The sequence below is a fragment of the Trichophyton benhamiae genome (assembly GCF_000151125.1).
Source record: "Trichophyton benhamiae CBS 112371 chromosome Unknown contig01293.0, whole genome shotgun sequence".
Taxonomy (NCBI): Eukaryota; Fungi; Ascomycota; class Eurotiomycetes; order Onygenales; family Arthrodermataceae; genus Trichophyton; species Trichophyton benhamiae.
The window spans coordinates 973,118-990,563 of record NW_003315113.1 but is presented as its reverse complement, the minus strand read 5'-3'; the positions used below and the strand labels follow the sequence as shown (position 1 = coordinate 990,563).

At 48.0% G+C, this 17,446-nt stretch overlaps 7 protein-coding genes across 7 annotated transcripts; 4 read left to right on the top strand and 3 right to left on the bottom strand.

The window, feature by feature from the left end:
- Positions 1-1,509: 1,509 nt before the first annotated feature.
- On the top strand, positions 1,510-2,697 carry ARB_04322 (uncharacterized protein; the record flags this gene model as incomplete). Its single annotated transcript, XM_003017395.1, has 2 exons — positions 1,510-2,358; positions 2,416-2,697. 2 exons carry the CDS (start codon positions 1,510-1,512, stop codon positions 2,695-2,697), a joined length of 1,131 nt encoding a protein of 376 aa, XP_003017441.1.
- A 545-nt stretch (positions 2,698-3,242) lies between these two features.
- On the bottom strand, positions 3,243-4,835 carry ARB_04321 (uncharacterized protein; the record flags this gene model as incomplete). The annotated part of the gene is made up of 4 exons (XM_003017394.1): positions 3,243-4,367; positions 4,437-4,495; positions 4,553-4,644; positions 4,738-4,835. 4 exons carry the CDS (start codon positions 4,833-4,835, stop codon positions 3,243-3,245), a joined length of 1,374 nt encoding a protein of 457 aa, XP_003017440.1.
- A 523-nt stretch (positions 4,836-5,358) lies between these two features.
- On the top strand, positions 5,359-6,334 carry ARB_04320 (uncharacterized protein; the record flags this gene model as incomplete). Its single annotated transcript, XM_003017393.1, has 4 exons — positions 5,359-5,398; positions 5,512-5,735; positions 5,802-5,902; positions 5,983-6,334. The coding sequence occupies 4 exons, from the start codon at positions 5,359-5,361 to the stop codon at positions 6,332-6,334; spliced, it is 717 nt and encodes a 238-aa protein (XP_003017439.1).
- A 618-nt stretch (positions 6,335-6,952) lies between these two features.
- Positions 6,953-8,385, bottom strand: ARB_04319 (uncharacterized protein; the record flags this gene model as incomplete). Its single annotated transcript, XM_003017392.1, has 2 exons — positions 6,953-7,605; positions 7,674-8,385. The coding sequence occupies 2 exons, from the start codon at positions 8,383-8,385 to the stop codon at positions 6,953-6,955; spliced, it is 1,365 nt and encodes a 454-aa protein (XP_003017438.1).
- Positions 8,386-10,412: 2,027 nt separating this feature from the next.
- ARB_04318 (uncharacterized protein) lies at positions 10,413-11,843 on the top strand (the record flags this gene model as incomplete). The annotated part of the gene is made up of 1 exon (XM_003017391.1): positions 10,413-11,843. The coding sequence occupies one exon, from the start codon at positions 10,413-10,415 to the stop codon at positions 11,841-11,843; it is 1,431 nt and encodes a 476-aa protein (XP_003017437.1).
- Positions 11,844-12,664: 821 nt separating this feature from the next.
- Positions 12,665-14,204, bottom strand: ARB_04317 (uncharacterized protein; the record flags this gene model as incomplete). Its single annotated transcript, XM_003017390.1, has 2 exons — positions 12,665-13,154; positions 13,228-14,204. The coding sequence occupies 2 exons, from the start codon at positions 14,202-14,204 to the stop codon at positions 12,665-12,667; spliced, it is 1,467 nt and encodes a 488-aa protein (XP_003017436.1).
- A 533-nt stretch (positions 14,205-14,737) lies between these two features.
- ARB_04316 (uncharacterized protein) lies at positions 14,738-17,221 on the top strand (the record flags this gene model as incomplete). Its single annotated transcript, XM_003017389.1, has 2 exons — positions 14,738-16,627; positions 16,697-17,221. The coding sequence occupies 2 exons, from the start codon at positions 14,738-14,740 to the stop codon at positions 17,219-17,221; spliced, it is 2,415 nt and encodes an 804-aa protein (XP_003017435.1).
- Between the last annotated feature and the right edge of the window lie 225 nt (positions 17,222-17,446).

Below are 17,446 nucleotides of genomic sequence, written 5' to 3'. Positions count from 1 at the left end.
ACTCGGACACCTGCTCTTCGGTCAAAGAGTCGGCCTATATACGTCAAGGAGAAACTGTTAGCTGACGAAGGGGCCTCGGTGGCTCTCTATGGATAATAGGGGGTAGGGAGAACTGAGGAGGGGTCGCAGGATGCGCAGGTCCACAAACCATGGTTTCTAGCTGGTTATCGGTGACAGGAAGGTCTGGGTGAACGGGCGAGATAAAAGAACGTATCGCTGGCTCTGATGCTGGACGGTAGAAGCGCAAGAAGCTGGCTGGTCGTTGTCCTGTCGTATAAATAAAATAACACAGTGAAGTTTGTACTTTGAGAAGTTCGACCCCTCGGATCACGTTTGCCAAGACCTCTTCCCTCGAGTTGATCGCTTCTAATAATATAGGCCGACTAAACAAACGTCAGCTTGATACAGCGATGGGGTGCTGGCCAACAAGCGGTTATAGCTGTGTTATGTATCCATATTATTTGCTATAGCCATGGCCTACGAAGCAGCTCCCTATCACACAGCTGCGAGTTGGTTGGGCAGCGTAGAGCAAGCAGCCAGGACAATCAGGGTATGCCTGCAGGAGGCTGGCGAGGTGCCTTGGGAGCCTTGGACCAGCAGTAAATAACTAGTTAGTTACGGAGTATCTAGTTAGCTACTCCGTATAATAATTGTCAGTATGATGTGGCTACCCAGCTAACTGATTGTCTAGACAGCCAGCTAGTTAATTTCAGCTAGGTGACTGATGGCTAACTATCCCTTAACTCCATAGAGCTGCTCCCGTTCTGTTCTACATCCATAGGTGCTGCCACATACACCACAGTCCAACCAGCTACTAATTCTGACCCTCTGGTCCTCCTCTGTGCGAAATAACAGCTGTCATTTCCCATGCTTTCTTTCCTTTCTCCTCTCTCTCTCACACACACACACACACACACACTCTCTCTCTTTTCTTTTTGCCCCTATCTATGCAAAACTAAATGCCTGGCTTGACTATCACGTGACCATTTGACAGCCTTATGTCATGGGTTGCTCAGGTTCGATATAACAAAAGACACCAGACAAGACAGCTGGTGAGCAGGGAGGAGACGGCAGACAGGCAGACAACAAGTAATATAGCCTCCAGTGTGCAGAATCCAGCCTTGCAGATCCGGAGATACCCAGTTTCTCCCATGCTATGAGTTCTGTGAGCTTTTGTTCTCTAGGATCATGCGCAGGCGTACCCCGGATCGCTGATCTATAGTTTGCTGCCTTTGCCATTTTCTCCGGTTTCAATTGCTTTTCTTTTTGATACTTCTGTATTCCAATCATGTGGCGGGACCGAACAAACCTGTAAGCTTATCTGTCCACTGGTGCGAACAAATATTGCATGGAAATAGCTAATGTTACCCTTTTAACTTGACATTGTTTAGCTATATCTCCTACCGGCAGTCCTTCGCGCACCACCCTTCCAAGAAACCACGGCACATCGGAGGCGCCTGGAGTGATCATGCAGATAGTACGGGAAACTCAGAGGAACGCCGCGGGCTCATGTCCGGCAGCGGATTTGAAGATGATGGAGACGCCGTTATAGAGATGGACTTGCTCCCACCTCGGTGGATGGATGTGCAGGACGAAGTAACCGATTATCTGCGAGATATTGCCCAGAAGTCTGCAAAACTGGATAAGCTGCATCAGAAACATGTCTTACCTGGGTTCGGAGACGAGGAAGTCCGGAGAGAAGAAGAAGATATGATTGAACGATTGACTCAAGATATAACGAGAGGGTTTCACGACTGCCAGAGATCGATACAGAGGATTGAGATAATGGCGCGAGAGGCACGAGAACAGGGCTCTGTCAACAAGGGTGAGGATACCATGGCCAGGAATCTCCAGATTTCTCTTGCAGCACGGGTTCAGGAAGCTAGTGCAGGGTTCAGAAAGAAACAAAGCACATATCTAAAAAGTGAGTTAGAGACATTGAAGATGCAGTGTCTATCAACTTTTGTCTATAGTTCAAGGCTAATGATGCTTATTCTCGTGGAAATAGAGCTGCGAGGCATAGATGGAATGGTCTCACCTCTCGAACGATCTAGCTCTCCGGTACAAAACCAATACACAGATCCATCCCTAATAGAATCTGACGCGGACAAGTCATATTCCCAATCAACTCTCCAGCAAACAGCACAACAGCAATTGCAACTTGGCAGTAATGATACCGCAATTGCCCAGCGGGAACGTGAAATCAATGATATTGCAAAAGGCATCATTGAACTCTCCGACATCTTCCGCGAGTTGCAGACTATGATCATCGACCAGGGTACGATGCTCGACCGCATTGACTTCAATGTCGAACGGATGGCCCTCGACGTTAAAGGAGCCGATAAGGAATTAAAAGTTGTATGTTTATATCCACTAAATTTCTACGAACATCCGAAAACTAATAGATCTCCCTAGGCCACAAATTACCAGAGACGAACCACGAAACGAAAAATAATACTTCTACTAGTCCTTCTGGTGGTAGCAATGTTCATTATATTGCTAGTCAAACCCAAGAAACGTGCCGCTGAATCGGTTTCTCAGCCTCCACCGCCCCCTGAAGCACTTCAAAATCCCCCCCATCAAAGATCTCTCTTGCATAATGATACACCATCCACAATAGGCCGGAGACGAAATTCTGCTCACCATAGACTACTGGTCGACTTATGGAATATGGCGGACAATCTGTTACCCTCGTAATATAAAAATCATTGACTAATGATATAATTCTTCTCTTTCCTGAGAGTCATGATTCTCAGGCCCCTTTTTCTTGCTTCTTCCCAGCCTGAATGTATTCTCTCTCACTATTCATCTTAGAATATTGAAGGGAACAGGTTCAGTTCCTGGCTCGCTTCTCAGCGCTTTGTACAACGTTCTACTGTACATATATGTTACGATATCGATATCTAGAATACCCCTACAATAACCTTGAAGAACTTTCTACTATACTCCTTTTTGACCGTAAGCTCTGAGCATACTCCGTACTTCTGAGGTTAATAAGTTTGTATGGCGTAAACGTAAGGACTGCTCATCTTGATTGCCTTCTGGAGCGAATAATAAGATATTGCGACCTACATATACAATATAAAGTACATACTATGGGAATGGAGAAACAATAGTATACCCAACAACCCTAGCCAGATTAAACATTCCCAACAAATGGCCTGGAAATGACGAAGCTGTCAGATCCTTGCATGCATATCCGTACATAACATAACCTCCTAGGGAACAAATTTGGTCCCCATCTAGTGCTTACTGCTTTCTTGCCTCAATAGCTCAGCTACATCTGCATCTAGATCAGCCATGGCGTCTCCCCCTTCGAATTCAGGGTAGCTATCCTGGGCGTGACTAACTTTCCGCTTTTTAGTGGCTAGTTCACTGGCAGAAGTGTCGTTGGAGGGCGTGTTAGTGGCAGCTTGGAGTGAAGAGAGTGTGGCATTCAAGTCAATGGAAGCCATTTGCTCTTGATCTCCAAAATTCCCCGTGGATGGTTGCTTTGTATGACTGGGTATAGTAGATGGGTGCTGCTCATTCTGGTTGTTTGAGCTGGGATTTAGCGTGGGTGATTGAACCGGAGTCAAGGCTTCAACTGGGGGAGGTGTAAGTGCCTCAACAGCAGGAGCTTCCGGCTCTTCACCCCCAAACGAGTTCTTGTGGTCTGGCCACGCTGCACCTCCATTTGATTGTTGTGCTGATGGGTCATCTGCGGTAAGTCCACGAATTATGGCGTCTTCAACATCTCGTTTCTTGTTTTCCGTCTCCGTTCTACGGGACGATAGTTGCTCAACCTGGGATTTTTCCTTTACCAAAGCTGCCCTGTTGGTGTCGAGAACCTTTTCAAGCCCCTCTATAAGTGATTGGCGGCACTTTATAACCTCGGACACGGAGCTTTCAGCATTAGCAAGCGTCTTAAGAAGCGTGCTTAATCGAGCTGCATATACGGGAGGAGTAGGAATCTCAGCAGATGGACCGTTCAGCTTGTCATATTCGGTGTTTGCAATTGTCACGGTAGCGTTGGAGGAAACGGAAGCCTTTGATGTCGCAATTTGTAATGGAGCAAGAGGCTGGAGCTCCTGAGGCAGCGAACCTGGAGAATTCGAGAAGAGGGAACCACCTAGGAGAGGCTTCTTCCCTGCGGGCTTAGACTTATCGATCTCTAGAATTTCCAATATTAGCCCACAATGTACACTGGGGAAGATATGTAGCGCATTATACAATAGATACGCACCTTCGACCCGTGCTTCAACGGCGTCTTGTATGGGTTTCTCAAAAATGGAACGCTGTCTCCAGACTTCTACCACACGTCTTAGCTTCTGTTGGATCTCGTTTGAAGCACCCTTGAAAGCAGTTGCAGTCGCATCCGCAATAATCTATATTATATCTGTTAGTTGAAATTCTGCCAAGCTGAAAAATATGGTCTAATCGAAGGAGAATCCAACCGGCGAGAATGCAATGAGAAAGTCCTCCTTGCGTCTTCCCTTTGACTGTTGAGCAACCTCTGTCAGGCCAATATATTAGCTTCCCATTCCAAGCAAGAGGAATACAGGTAGCATACCATTAGCTAGGTAGATAAGATTGAGCCTCTTTGGCGGGTTTGCATCGCGTAGTTTCTCTAGCCAAAGCTGGGCTGTCCTGTCTGCGTGTCGCCTATGTTCAACGACCAAAGACCATCAGTCTTCCACATATAGTCAAAATTTACTGCACGAAGGGACCGATATAATTTTTCTTTTCTCCCCTTACCTATGGAACATGACCCATTGGGCAACAGTGACAATGGACTCCTGTGTCTCGTTGAGAGCTGACAGCTTTGCCTTCACGGCATCGTCAGTATAGGCCATTGCGACCACTGCCAAAGGAGAAACCTGAGGCGCAAAGTATTATTAACCGAATGCAGCTTCAACTAGTGAGCTAGGAATAACAAGATCGAGGCCCTTCCTCTGCCGCGCTCTCGTCGCAGTGAACGCTGAAGCAGCTGGCTGTTGTTGTTGCTGTCGTTTGTTGTTCTTGGAAATTGATTTGGGAGATGATAAAACTGGCAGATCAGTCACCGCCTGCCCAGAGCGGACGCCTATTGGCCCCTTTTGAAGTGAAAGCTCCAACACCGCTGGGCCTCGCTTTTGATAGTTATTCAAAGCCACGACGACAACAAGCAGAGCAGAAGCCGAGCCAGGACACGACGCGGCAGTTGAAGAGGCTGGAATGAGAGACAGCCGCCGATAGACCTTCTCCCTCTCGCACTCGCTTTATCTTGTTAGCTAGTTATCTGTTTTATTAACTAACTGGCTTCCTTCATTTCTTACGACCTTATTACGTCTCTCTTATCTCTCTCTACTTTAGTGCCGCAGCTCAGGCATCATCACCATGGCCGACCGATTCCCTGCCCTTGACGACATTACCGGAGGTAGGAGAATTTCTGAAGACTTGCTAGACGATGGTTTAAGTACAAGTTATAGAGCCAAGCTGACCGCGGCGGCATTACAACAGACGAGCCGATTCCAACCCCGGGGGGATCAGGCAACAAAGCCAGCGAGGACGACAGCGATTTCCTTGCTCGTGAGCGTGCAGCATTAGGAGATGATGCTGATCAGTTTATTTCGGCCAGTGATAACAGACCCTCTGCCACAGTCGAAGATGACGATCTGCTTGGAGGAGGAGGCGGTGGTGGTGACGACATGGTGGCCCATGATGATAATTCTGGATTTGAATCGAGCTACCCAGCCATTGAATCGCAGAATGAGGTAGGCGCTCTGCCTTGTATGGTGTTCTCTCCTGTCCCTCTATATTAATATCACTTTCCACAATAGAACGTAGCTCCTGGCGGCACCATCACCGGAGTTGACTCGTCCTTCCAACCGTCATATTCCGGTCATAATCAAGAGCTGGAGGAGGAATCGGAGGCCGTCCGGTAAATACCCCCTCGTTATTTTTGCGCATGCTACACCCACGAGATACAAAAAGAGATAAGTAACTGATTTGCGTGTCTAGTGAATGGCGGGAAAAGCGAGATGCAGAGCTATCCCGTCGGGCGGAGGCATCTGCTGAGAAGAAGGCGGCAACCGTCTCTAAAGCTCAGCAAGATATTGATGATTATTACGAATCCTACAACAAACGTACTGACAAGGCCCGCGAGCGCACTCGAGCAGAAGCAGAGGAGTTCCTTGCAAACAGAGAAGATACCGCTGCTGGTGGAACAAGCTGGGAGCGGATTGCCAAACTTGTCGACGTTAGTGGAAAGGGAATCAAGGGCGGCGCAAGTGGTTCTGGCAAAGAACGGTTCAGAGAACTTCTGCTGGAACTGAAGAAAGACGAGAACGCTCCAGGAGCCACTGGGGTTTAGCTTAGATATAAAAAAGCCGAGCACTCCCTAACTATCACCACGGGTAATATCTACCTATTCCACCTGGCTTATGACCCAAGGACTATTGATTTTTTATTTGCACTCTTCTCTGGTGCATTCTCGCCTTGCTCTCCTCGCTCTTTATTCATACAATGGGAGACAGCTGAGCCAAAATATGTATAATCAAGTGTTTAGTACCTGGCTTTGGCAATGGGACAGGTACATTGTTACAATTCCAATATAAACTCAAGTACAAAATCGCCGAAGCAAACCAAATCTGTCATTATATATCCAAAAAGAAACAGAGCTGGTTTAGTATACATTTTCGTGTCCCAATGCAAAGCTGTCTACAGCAAATTGGAGACAAATCATTTCATGAATTCTAACCATAGTGCAATGAAGGCAAGAAAAAAAAAAGGGGGGATACTGAAATCTGGACAAAGCTGATGAAGATAGCAAGGGGAAAAGCGAAAGTATGTAAGCGATGGTACAGAAACTGTCCATGGATATGCAGCAAAGATTGTATGCAGTTTGGGTATATGATAGCTCAATCCCTGACAATAAAAGCCGATAGGGGATAAATATAAATGAGGAAGCAAGGACAGGTTATCAATATGCTCAGCTCGCAGAACCTCCGTTGGGTAGTGGGAGAAGCTTTTCTTGCGAATCTGGTCGCTCCTTAAACATTATGTCTTTCAGCCAATCCACCGCCTTGCCGCATTGGGGTTCGACGTAGGTAGCCCACATATGGGCAACGAGGTAAAGAACAGCGTAAAAGATTGGCAGAATAAAGATGAAGGCCATAGGGCTGGCTCTTCCGAGCTGAAGGAGTTCACCCTTCTCATTCCTCACTGGAATTCGTGTAGCACTTTCACCATACACCATCCAGGATAAGATGGTTCTAATCAGAATGTTATGGAGCAAGTAGACAGGGAAAGAGACACGCCCGAGGAAGTTGAAAAGTGGCAGGGTGAGAAAGCGTCGAGCGTTCCTTGAGAAGAATATGCCCAACATCAGGGTGCAGGTTCCAAGAGATGAGGCATAGCGGCTGTGATCTGCATTTGCAGGAGTGATAGCGACAATGAAGGAGCGGATAGCGGCAGACCACCACGCCCAGGTTGGGTTATTTTGAGGGAATCCCCAGATAATGAGACCAAAGAAAATAAGTATGCTAGGGACGACTTTCGGGAGCATTTGAGTAGCGCGGGAGCCGTAGTCGACCTGAAGTTGAGCCAAGATCATACCAGGAAAGATGTTGATACCAACAAGATCTATGTGGTTAAATGTTAGAATGACATGATGAGATATAAGGACGTTAAATGAGAGGGAAATAACTCACGGTCATTAACAAGCCAGGCATAAGCCCACAAGAGTCCTGTTACAGCATACCAGTAGCGCCGCTTAACCAAGGTAAGAGCCAACAGTGTAAGATAAGTCCTGAATGAGGCGCTGAGGAAAAATTTAAGTGTCCAGTGTGTTCCGTCATATACCGAGGCGCCCGTATGCCAGAAATATACTAGGTTCCAGATCAGGTTGCTAACTGCTTCGCCGAAGGTTGTGCCAGGAGGAGGACTTGTAGCACGAATCCAACTTGCATCAGCTCTCTGAGCCATACTGAATGCTCCCATATGGCACAGTGCCCACGCAATAATCGTAGCAATAGTCGTAGGGACCATCAGGCGACCGGAACGTGTAAAAGTGCTTCTGGCGAGGTTTGTGAGTCCGACATAGGTATTATCGGCACGGGCATTTTTGACGGGGTTGATCGAATTGACAAAGCCAGTGATAATGAAAAAAATCGCAACGGAGCCTCTGCCACCAACGCATAATCTAAGAATCGGGAGCTGGAAAATACTTGACGGGCCACCGTCTGACAACGCAGGGTCATGGAGCCATGGAACGAAGGCGGTGCATAAATGGCCTGTAACGACGATGAACGAAGCGACACCTCGAAGACCCTGAATATATGTGTCAGTGAAAGTAGGCATAACGCTCTGCGGGCAGGATGCACTTACATCAACCCAGTTATCATCTCTCTTTTTGGGAGCCATAGGTGTTCACAAGAGCACCGAAGGAAGCCCTCCGACAAAAGATATAAAAAAAAAAAAAAAAAAAAAAAAAAAAATCCAAATACAGGTAAAATTAAAGGCGTCCTAACAAAAATATCATCCTATCCTCCCAGAGGAACTGGATCTTGAAGACCAATGGTAAGCTGTGAACCGCCTGCAGTCTGGCAGGCCGTATATTAATGAGGTTGAATTTGATACCGGGACGCCAAAATGCTGAAAGAACAAGAAAATATAAATATAAATGAAAAAGGGCCGCGTGTATATAAATGCCAAATGATGGAATTGTCCAAAAAAGGACCAACAAGAGAAGGTGAATTAGCGAAAGAAGCCGAAGCCTAGTGAAGGGCTATAAAGCATGGAACTCGCTGTGATGTTAAGACGAAAGTCGGCTCACGGGCAATGGTTTGCTGCGATTTCAGGTGCCTGAAGGATGGTTTGGAAACAGCCCTATCACATGACAGCGCTACCAAGGCTATCGCTGGTGGACAGGTACCAAAAAAGGCCCAAGAAACAGGAGGAGGGATTCGGTGTTGGCTTGGCTTTGGTTCCTTTTCTGTGTTCGCCTCCCTCCTTAAGTAAGTAGCCTCCACTTGAGCCGGCGTCCAACAGTACTTGGTGCGTACAAGGTACCCCGAAGGGAGTACGTGGCAGGTTCTATGCCTTGCCTATGATTTATCAGTATCATAGCAATACCCTGGGTTGAGAGAGCGCGATCATCTGAGATTGTCGCTCTTGGTATGGGGCGCTCTCTTTCGCTGTTACATGTGTCGTATCTGCTTCCCCTTATCTCCCCATTTCCCTGACCTCCATGGTACTCGTTTTAAATCTGCCCTTTGGTGCTTCAATTATTCGTTCTTCTTTTGCGGTCAGAGTGCCTGGTACTTTTGCAGGTTGTATTTCGGTACTCGGTTTACCCAGCGAAGGACTTGGTGCAACCAGAAGCGCCCGGTCGAAGCGTCGTTTGGCTCTGCTTTCCGGGATCTCACCCCACAAAAGCCATGCAGATATCCTCAAGGGTTCCACCTTGGCATTCCTCCGCCGCCCTTGGCAAAACTCCTGAAGCGCTGTTTCATGTTTCTATCCCAGCTGGTGTTCTTTCCTCCCCTGACGCCATAAATCCGTCAATTTTGACATGCTTTAGCCAATAGGGGCCTTCGTGCCAAAGGGGAGGTTGATGCCGGATGATTGATGACAAGCAAGTGGAGGAGGGCATTGGAGAGTCATGGTCTGTGTCTTCAAGGGATGGGAGGCAGAAGTGTTGAATTTTCACGATTTTTTTTTACTGGTCCTTTCGTCATCTGTATCCCCGTAGTATCCGTACTGCCGTGAAGCGTGGTTTGCCCCGTAGTAGTAATCTTCTGTGCAGCAAGTAAGTACCTTTTGCCAGGGGCTGTGCAGGAGTCGTGTGGCAGGCAATAGTGCACTCTGAAGAACTTGCCACCTTCCTGGCCTTTCATTGTGCCGCTCGGCAAAAGACCTCCGAGGTCGTCGGTGTCTCAGAGAACTGCCGTCTGGCTGGCTGCGGCCAACAAATAATTAAAGTGTCGCCTGTCGTGTGGGCAATAATGGTCTTTCTCGATGTGTCAGCCTGGCCGTAATAATAATATCCAGAGACAGCGATGTGTTGGTGTACGGAGGAGCAAAGTCTTCTCATACGAAGTCGACTGCGAAGTCCGTCATAATCATATATCTCTCCCAATCGTAATGGCCCTGACTGTCAACTGGCTGTCCTCTTTGCTTGCCTGGTTGCCTGCTTTTTTCCCACCTTGCTTGTTTGCCTGGAAGCGTAGATCGGGAGAACAAGCGATGGAAGTTTTTGGGATGTTCCTGCTTCCTGATTGGGACAACACGTGATATAAAAGTGCCTTCGATGATGTTTGTTTTGTTGTTGTTGGTTTGCTCTCGATGGAGTCGAGCAACAAGAACAAGACGAGAGATGCAGTTGATCCCTTGCTTACTACAGCCTATACCACTCGGGAGCCTAGGAGTGCCTCTCCTAGCGGAAAAGCATGGCTGCAGGTAGAAGTTCATTACGGAGAGGTGTTTTACTGGTAGTTGTCCTGTCCATGGTCCTACTTATGTTCCGCAAGAGCACTGTCGGATATTCAGTCCGTCCAGGACCGACACCGTCCATTGATGACCAGAGGAGATTCTGGTATGCTTTCCATGCCATCATCAAAGCCGCTGTTCCTGGCTGCAAGTCACCCATCAAGCTCGATGAACACCCGGCGCCGCTAGAATTTCACCCAGATAATATCGGAAACATCACTCTGCCGGAAAATCTCATACTAAATAAAGAGAGTAAGAGAAAACTGAAGCTCGCCCATGCTCGGTTTCTCAGGCTGCTTGCTCCGCCGGATGGGCCTGTACTACCATTCCAGAAGAGGACTCGAGGGATTGTTTCTACGGCCAGCAAAGCAATGCTTCCAACCCTCGTAACGTCCATATATATGCTGCGAGTGACTGGCTCAAAGCTCCCGGTTGAGATATTCCTTGCAGATAGAAGTGAACACGATGCGTTTACATGTGGTATACTGTTCCGGTCTCTGAATACACGCTGTATAATTCTGGACGAGATATTATCATTCTCCCCCTTGAAAGAAGGTTTGATGAGATATCAATTTAAAATATTTTCACTTCTCTTTTCTTCGTTCGAAGAAGCTTTCTTTCTTGACGCAGATGCGTTTCCCATACATGACCCAGCCCGTCTATTCACCTCAAAACCATTCATATCAACCGGAATGGTAACATGGCCAGACTTTTGGCAGGTTACATATCACCCTTGGTTTTTCGAAATAACATCTCAGCAATTGCCGAATACCTTTCCCATTCCATCCACAGAATCTGGCCAGCTTCTAATATCCAAACGGACTCACTCTAAATTACTTTTACTTTCTGCATACTACAACTTTTACGGTCCGTCTTACTACTACCCCCTATTATCTCAGGGCCATCCAGGCGAAGGAGATAAAGAAACATACGTTCCGTCGGCAATGGTTTTGAATCTTCCATTTTATGCTGTTTCCACTCGCCCTGAGGTGTTCGGATACATTAACAAGAATGGTGGGTGGGAAGGGGGCGTTATCATTCAGGCAGACCCAACGTGGGAAGTTATATCAAGACCAGATAGGATGTATGGATGGAAAGGGAAGCCAGCAGCACCTTCAAACGCATTCCTCACATTCCATGCAAATTTACCAAAACTAGATCCAATTCAAGTCTTTGGAGAAGGTGGCCTTGCTTGGGCTGCTGACGGCAGTCCGCAACGCATGTGGGGAACTGCAAGAGACTCGATCCTGCGAGTTGGTGCTGATATTGAGAAACGCTTATGGAATGCGTTGGAGAGGACATCGTGCCAAATGGAATGGAATTTCGCGCCCTGGGATGGGAGACCCGGGCTTTGTGAAAAGATTCGCCGGTTTATTCGCGGCATGGCTTAGATGCTGACTGGTTGCAGGAAGAGTCTGTCTTGCCTGACTGCATTTACGTTTTCAGTCTATGCAACCAGAATTCTGAGACAATATTACAGATCCTGCAGCATTCCTACTCCCATGAGTTGTTACGGAGATATATAGACCTTACCAAACCACATATCGGGAATGAACCCGGTTCCAAAGTTACCAACAGATCGAGAAAATTGGTAGCGCACTTCACGCATCCTCAAACCCGGTGGCTACGAGGTCACTCCAGCATGGCATCAAGACAGGATGATGGTTATTGAGCAGCTGTTAATAGTACATTGGAGTTAAGACAAAGAGTAATAGCTAATGCAGCAAACTCACTCGCCCTCCTTCGCTTGTGCATTAAGCGCCACAATGTCTCACTACGTTTGCTTCTTTGCGCCAGTTAACGTACACTTGGGGCTTGGAGCTGCCATACCTTCTAGTACCCCGTATTCGAGTCGGCTATGCTCCCAGTATAATAATAGACGGGCTGCATATAGCTATTACGAGGCTAGTCAGTCCCATGGTCACATTAGACGACGTAGGCTGTTGCACTTGTGAGACGCGCCTCGGTTGATATACAGTTCAGCTTCGAGGATAGCTAGTTAATCAACATTAAGGGGGGAATCATATCAAAGCCGTGACAATGTCTTGTAACTAAATTCCCAGTGATTAGCTAGACAATTTTTGCTTCCCGTCTTAGGAGCAGTAACTTGGCTATTATTGGGCGAACGAGAATGGATATCATTTTTCAAAGATGCAATAGAGATGCAGATGGCATTTTCAAAAGGTCAACATGAACGGACGGGCCGTCTCGCTTATTCAGGATCTCCAATCTCCTCCTCCTTGCCAGCCTCTGGAGCCTTTGTTTTTTTCTCTGCCTCAAGTTCTTCCAGCCACTGTTTGCCCTCCTCCGTAGTGGCGTCAACGATTCCTTGCTCAACAGTCAAAATGCCGCTTTCTCCTAGCTTCTCAACAACATCTTCTGCCTCCTCCACTTTCATCTTTCCCAGCACTTTGTTTACTTCATCCAAGCTTTCAGATTCCAATGCCTTCTGAAGATCTGATGGGAAACGGTTAAAGATTTCGCGAGCAGCAATATGAGCCTCGTCTTTGCTGTCAGCCGGGGGAATAGAGATGTTGAGCTTAGTAGAAGGGTCAACTGCATGGAGTTGGATTTGCTCAATCTCTGATTGGCCCTCGGCAGACGATTTGGCAAGTTCCTTTGCACGAGTCTTGATACGGTTGTAAGTGTCATTAACATCATCACGGAACATCACACCAGCACGATGGTCTTCGGTGGTGATTCTGTTTTCCAATAGAATATCAGTAAAACCTAGCTTAAGCCTCCAGGGATGAAAATGACCAAGGGGAAACTAACCGCTTGAAGAAGAGAGAAACGCCGTCTTTGCCTAGAGAGCGACAGTATTGTAAGAGTAAGCCGTGATGGACGCATTGACGGGCATAAGTCTCATCACCAGAGATCTGGGCGTTAAAAGCCTCCATCAAAAGCTCATCCGTCCTCTTCTCTGTTAGTATCTCAGGGTGATCGGTGATGAATGAGTATGTTTCACGGTAGTCTCCAATCTTAAACTTTGCAAATTGCTTTGTCAAAGGGCGGACGGTTATACCCTCCTCGTCTCCTTCACCGTCTTCAATATCAGCCTCTGCACCGGAAGAGACGGCATCCATGTTGTCTGCGCCTGCACTGCTTGGATTGAGGAGCTCGACTGTCGACTCCTTGGTTTTCCTTGGCTCAGACTTGGTCTTGGACGATGAGACAAAGGAGCTGTCAAATCCAGTGTGTATGCTATCACTAGTGATCTTTTTGCTCTCCTCTTTTTCCAATTGGGCAAGCTTCTCAAGGAGTTGCTGTTGGAGGTCTAGTACCTTGGTTCTGTGGCCTTCAACGCCGGTGATAAATGCCTGGTATCTGTTCTCCGGCTTCGACTCATCCAGCTCCTTCTTGACCTGGTCCACCAGCGATCCCATCATCTGAGAGTACTTTGGTTGGGTCTCCTGCGTGTGGACATTCTCTGGCGGAGCGGGTGGTTGGTCCTCCTTGGGGTCACCAGCAGACTCGATCAGGGCCTGGAAAACGAGCTCGTCCGGATTCCTGGAGTCACTCTCGTGTTTCTTCAGGGCAGTCAACAGCCCGTCAATCCGTTTCAACAGGCCATCGTTTATAATCCTCTCGTACCCCAGAGTTGCGATCTCATGGCGGCGTTGCTGTCGTTGCTGGTGGATCTGGTTCTGCTTTGCCCGGATGAAGGACCGTTTGTCCACATTGGGATGGACTTCGATGTCAGAGTCGTCTGAGAGCTCGAGAGCATCCCATTTACTGTAGTCAAGCACCATCTCTGCGGAGAGATGAATAGTAGCTCTGTCTGGTGCTTCTGTTAGCAAAACTGCCCCGCCACGGCTGCCTATCTATGTAGAAGCGCGGGTACAAACATAGTTACCAGAGAGATCGAGCGTTTGAGCAGCAGCTACTGCAGCTTCGGCTCGCCAGCGTACGCAAAGCGAAGAAATATTTCTGCGTCAAGGCGAAACAGGACACCTGGCCATCCCTTTATTTCCACCTTTGCTGCTTCTGCTCTTCGCCCAAGAGAACCTCTGAGAATGTTCGGGCAGCGGGCCCGGAGAAAGAAGCTCGGGATGACTAAATTTTTTTTTTTTTGTTCCGGGGCGCCGCCAGCGACCTCACCTAAACCTCAGCTCAAACGATCATCCATCCGCCGTCTTCCCCAGCCAGAACAGCCAAGTCGCAAAGACCATGGTCCAAGGCAGCATCGATAGCGACCTCACTATGCCATCCGTGCCTTGAATGCCATTCGTTTCCATTTTGTTCTGGGGCGCTCAGTAGCGGCGGGCGGGGCGCAAACTTCGCGATGCGCGGCTCAAGAGTCCTCCTCCAGACGGCCAGTTGTTCTAGAGACGCCGTACGCTGCAGTCCCTTGGGCCTCAATCTCTCGTCACGATGTCTCGCAACCGATAGCAGGGCGCTGTTGGTACGTCCCGTGGCCTTCGCCAGGCAGTACCATGCCGTTCCACCACCGGTGTTCGGTGGAAACAGGCTTCATAGATGCGGAATTTTTACTCCTACCTCTTGTCCAGATGTCCTCGGAAAGCTCCCCCGAAACGCCGTGTTCCCCCAATCCTCGAATCACATATACAGACAGCTCCGTTTTGCTACTGGGAAGAGCTCTCCGGGTGAGAATGGCTCCTCGCAACTTCAGGAAAGTACAGCTCCGGTGGTGAAGGAGGTCGCTCAAGCAGAAGAAATAAGTCAAGCGTTCGAGCGGTCTGAAAGAGCATCCCAGGCTGCTCAGATAAACCTAAGCGCAAGGCTGGCAAAGGACGGACTGGCCTCGGGGAAGAAGTCAGGTCTTCGAGAGATATGGAGGCTGATCACAATTGCACGTCCAGAGGCTAAGGTCCTCTCTGTTGCCTTTTTGTTCCTTCTCATCTCCTCGTCGGTAGCCATGTCTATACCCTTTTCTATCGGGAAGATCCTTGACATTGCGACCAGCTCCAATCCCAATGCTTTGAAAGATTTCCTAGGGATCAGTCTCCCTGTCTTCTATACAGCACTGGGAGGAATTATTCTGCTCGGAGCTGCTGCAAACTACGGAAGGATTATCATCTTGCGAATTGTTGGTGAACGAATTGTTGCCAGACTCCGAGCTAAACTCTTCAGAAACACCTTCGTTCAAGATGCCGAGTTCTTTGATGCAAATCGAGTTGGTGACCTGATCTCCCGGCTGAGCTCTGATACAATCATTGTGGGGAAGAGTATTACCCAGAATCTCTCAGACGGTCTACGAGCAGCTGTCAGTGGCGCTGCCGGGTTTGGAATGATGGCATATGTCAGTTTGAAGCTCTCAAGTGTTTTGGCTCTTCTTTTCCCTCCAATTGCTCTTGCGGCTTTCTTCTACGGACGAGCAATCCGTAACCTCAGCCGGAAGATACAGAAGAACGTTGGTACATTGACCAAAATTGCAGAGGAACGACTTGGCAATGTTAAAACAAGTCAGTCCTTTGCCGGCGAGATCTTGGAAGTTCATCGATACAATCGCCAGGTCAAGCGAATATTTGAGCTTGGTAAGAAAGAGTCATTCATCAGTGCAACCTTTTTTAGCGGCACAAGCTTGATGGGAAATGCTACAATACTTGCCCTCCTCTATGTTGGTGGTGGAATGGTTCAGTCACAGGCAATTTCAATCGGAGAACTCACCTCCTTTTTAATGTACACCGCGTACGCTGGATCCAGTCTTTTTGGCCTTTCGAGTTTCTATTCAGAGCTCATGAAAGGAGCTGGAGCTGCCAGTCGTCTGTTCGAATTACAAGACCGCAGACCTAAGATATCCCCTACCGTGGGTGACAAGGTTACCTCAGCTCGTGGGCCTATCAGATTCAAAAATGTTGCCTTTAGCTATCCTACTCGACCAGCTGTCACCATTTTCAAAGATCTGGATTTTGAGATACCGCAGGGTAGCAATGTGGCTATTGTTGGACCCTCAGGTGGTGGAAAATCCACCATTGCGTCATTGCTACTTCGTTTCTACAGCCCAACTCAGGGCCAAGTCTTCATCAACGGCAAAGATGTTGCAACCATGAACGCAAAGTCTCTCCGAAGGAAGATAGGAATCGTTGCCCAAGAGCCAGTGTTGTTCTCTGGCTCCATTGCGGAGAATATCAGCTATGGAAAACCTGATGCAACAAGATCTCAGATAATCGCTGCTGCCCGCAAGGCAAACTGCCAGTTCATCAGCGACTTCGTAAGTTAAACCCGCATGGTATATCGATTTAATCACAGAAATATTAGCGCTAACATACCATTCCCCTAGCCTGATGGTTTGGATACCAATGTTGGCCCCAAAGGAGCACAACTGTCCGGTGGCCAAAAACAGAGAATTGCCATCGCTCGTGCTCTTATCAAGGAGCCGGATATCCTCATTCTCGATGAAGCTACCTCTGCGCTCGATGCCGAGTCCGAAACCCTCGTTAACAGTGCTCTTGCAGCTCTGCTCCGTGAGAACAACACCACTATCAGCATAGCCCATCGATTATCCACCATCAAACGATCTGACACCATCATCGTTCTTGACTCGGAGGGCAAAGTTGCTGAAATGGGATCTTACAATGATCTCAATTCAAGACCAGATGGTGCCTTTACCAAGCTGATGGCCTGGCAGCTCAGCGGCGGCGAAGGAATTGCTGCTCCCGCCCACCCCAACAAGCCAATCTCTCGAGGGCCGCCATCAGAAACAGAGCATCTACAGCAATTGCTACAAGAAGGTGAAGACGAGGAGTACGATGAAGCCGAGACTGAAGACGAGCCAAGGCCCACTGATGAAATTGAAAAGAAATAGATTCCTTCTCTTGAACCGCCAATAACCCTTTCGCGAAGCCAAATTTATAACCCCTGCTCTTTGATTCTTTTTTTTATCTGTTACCCAGGCTATATTCCCGGTCGACTGCCCGCGTTATCATATCCAATAACGCAACCCCACTCTAGAAGTGTGCTGTGTCTCGATTAAAACCATATGAATTAATCCTCAACGATCTATATCCAGACCCTCCCCTTTGCTAATACC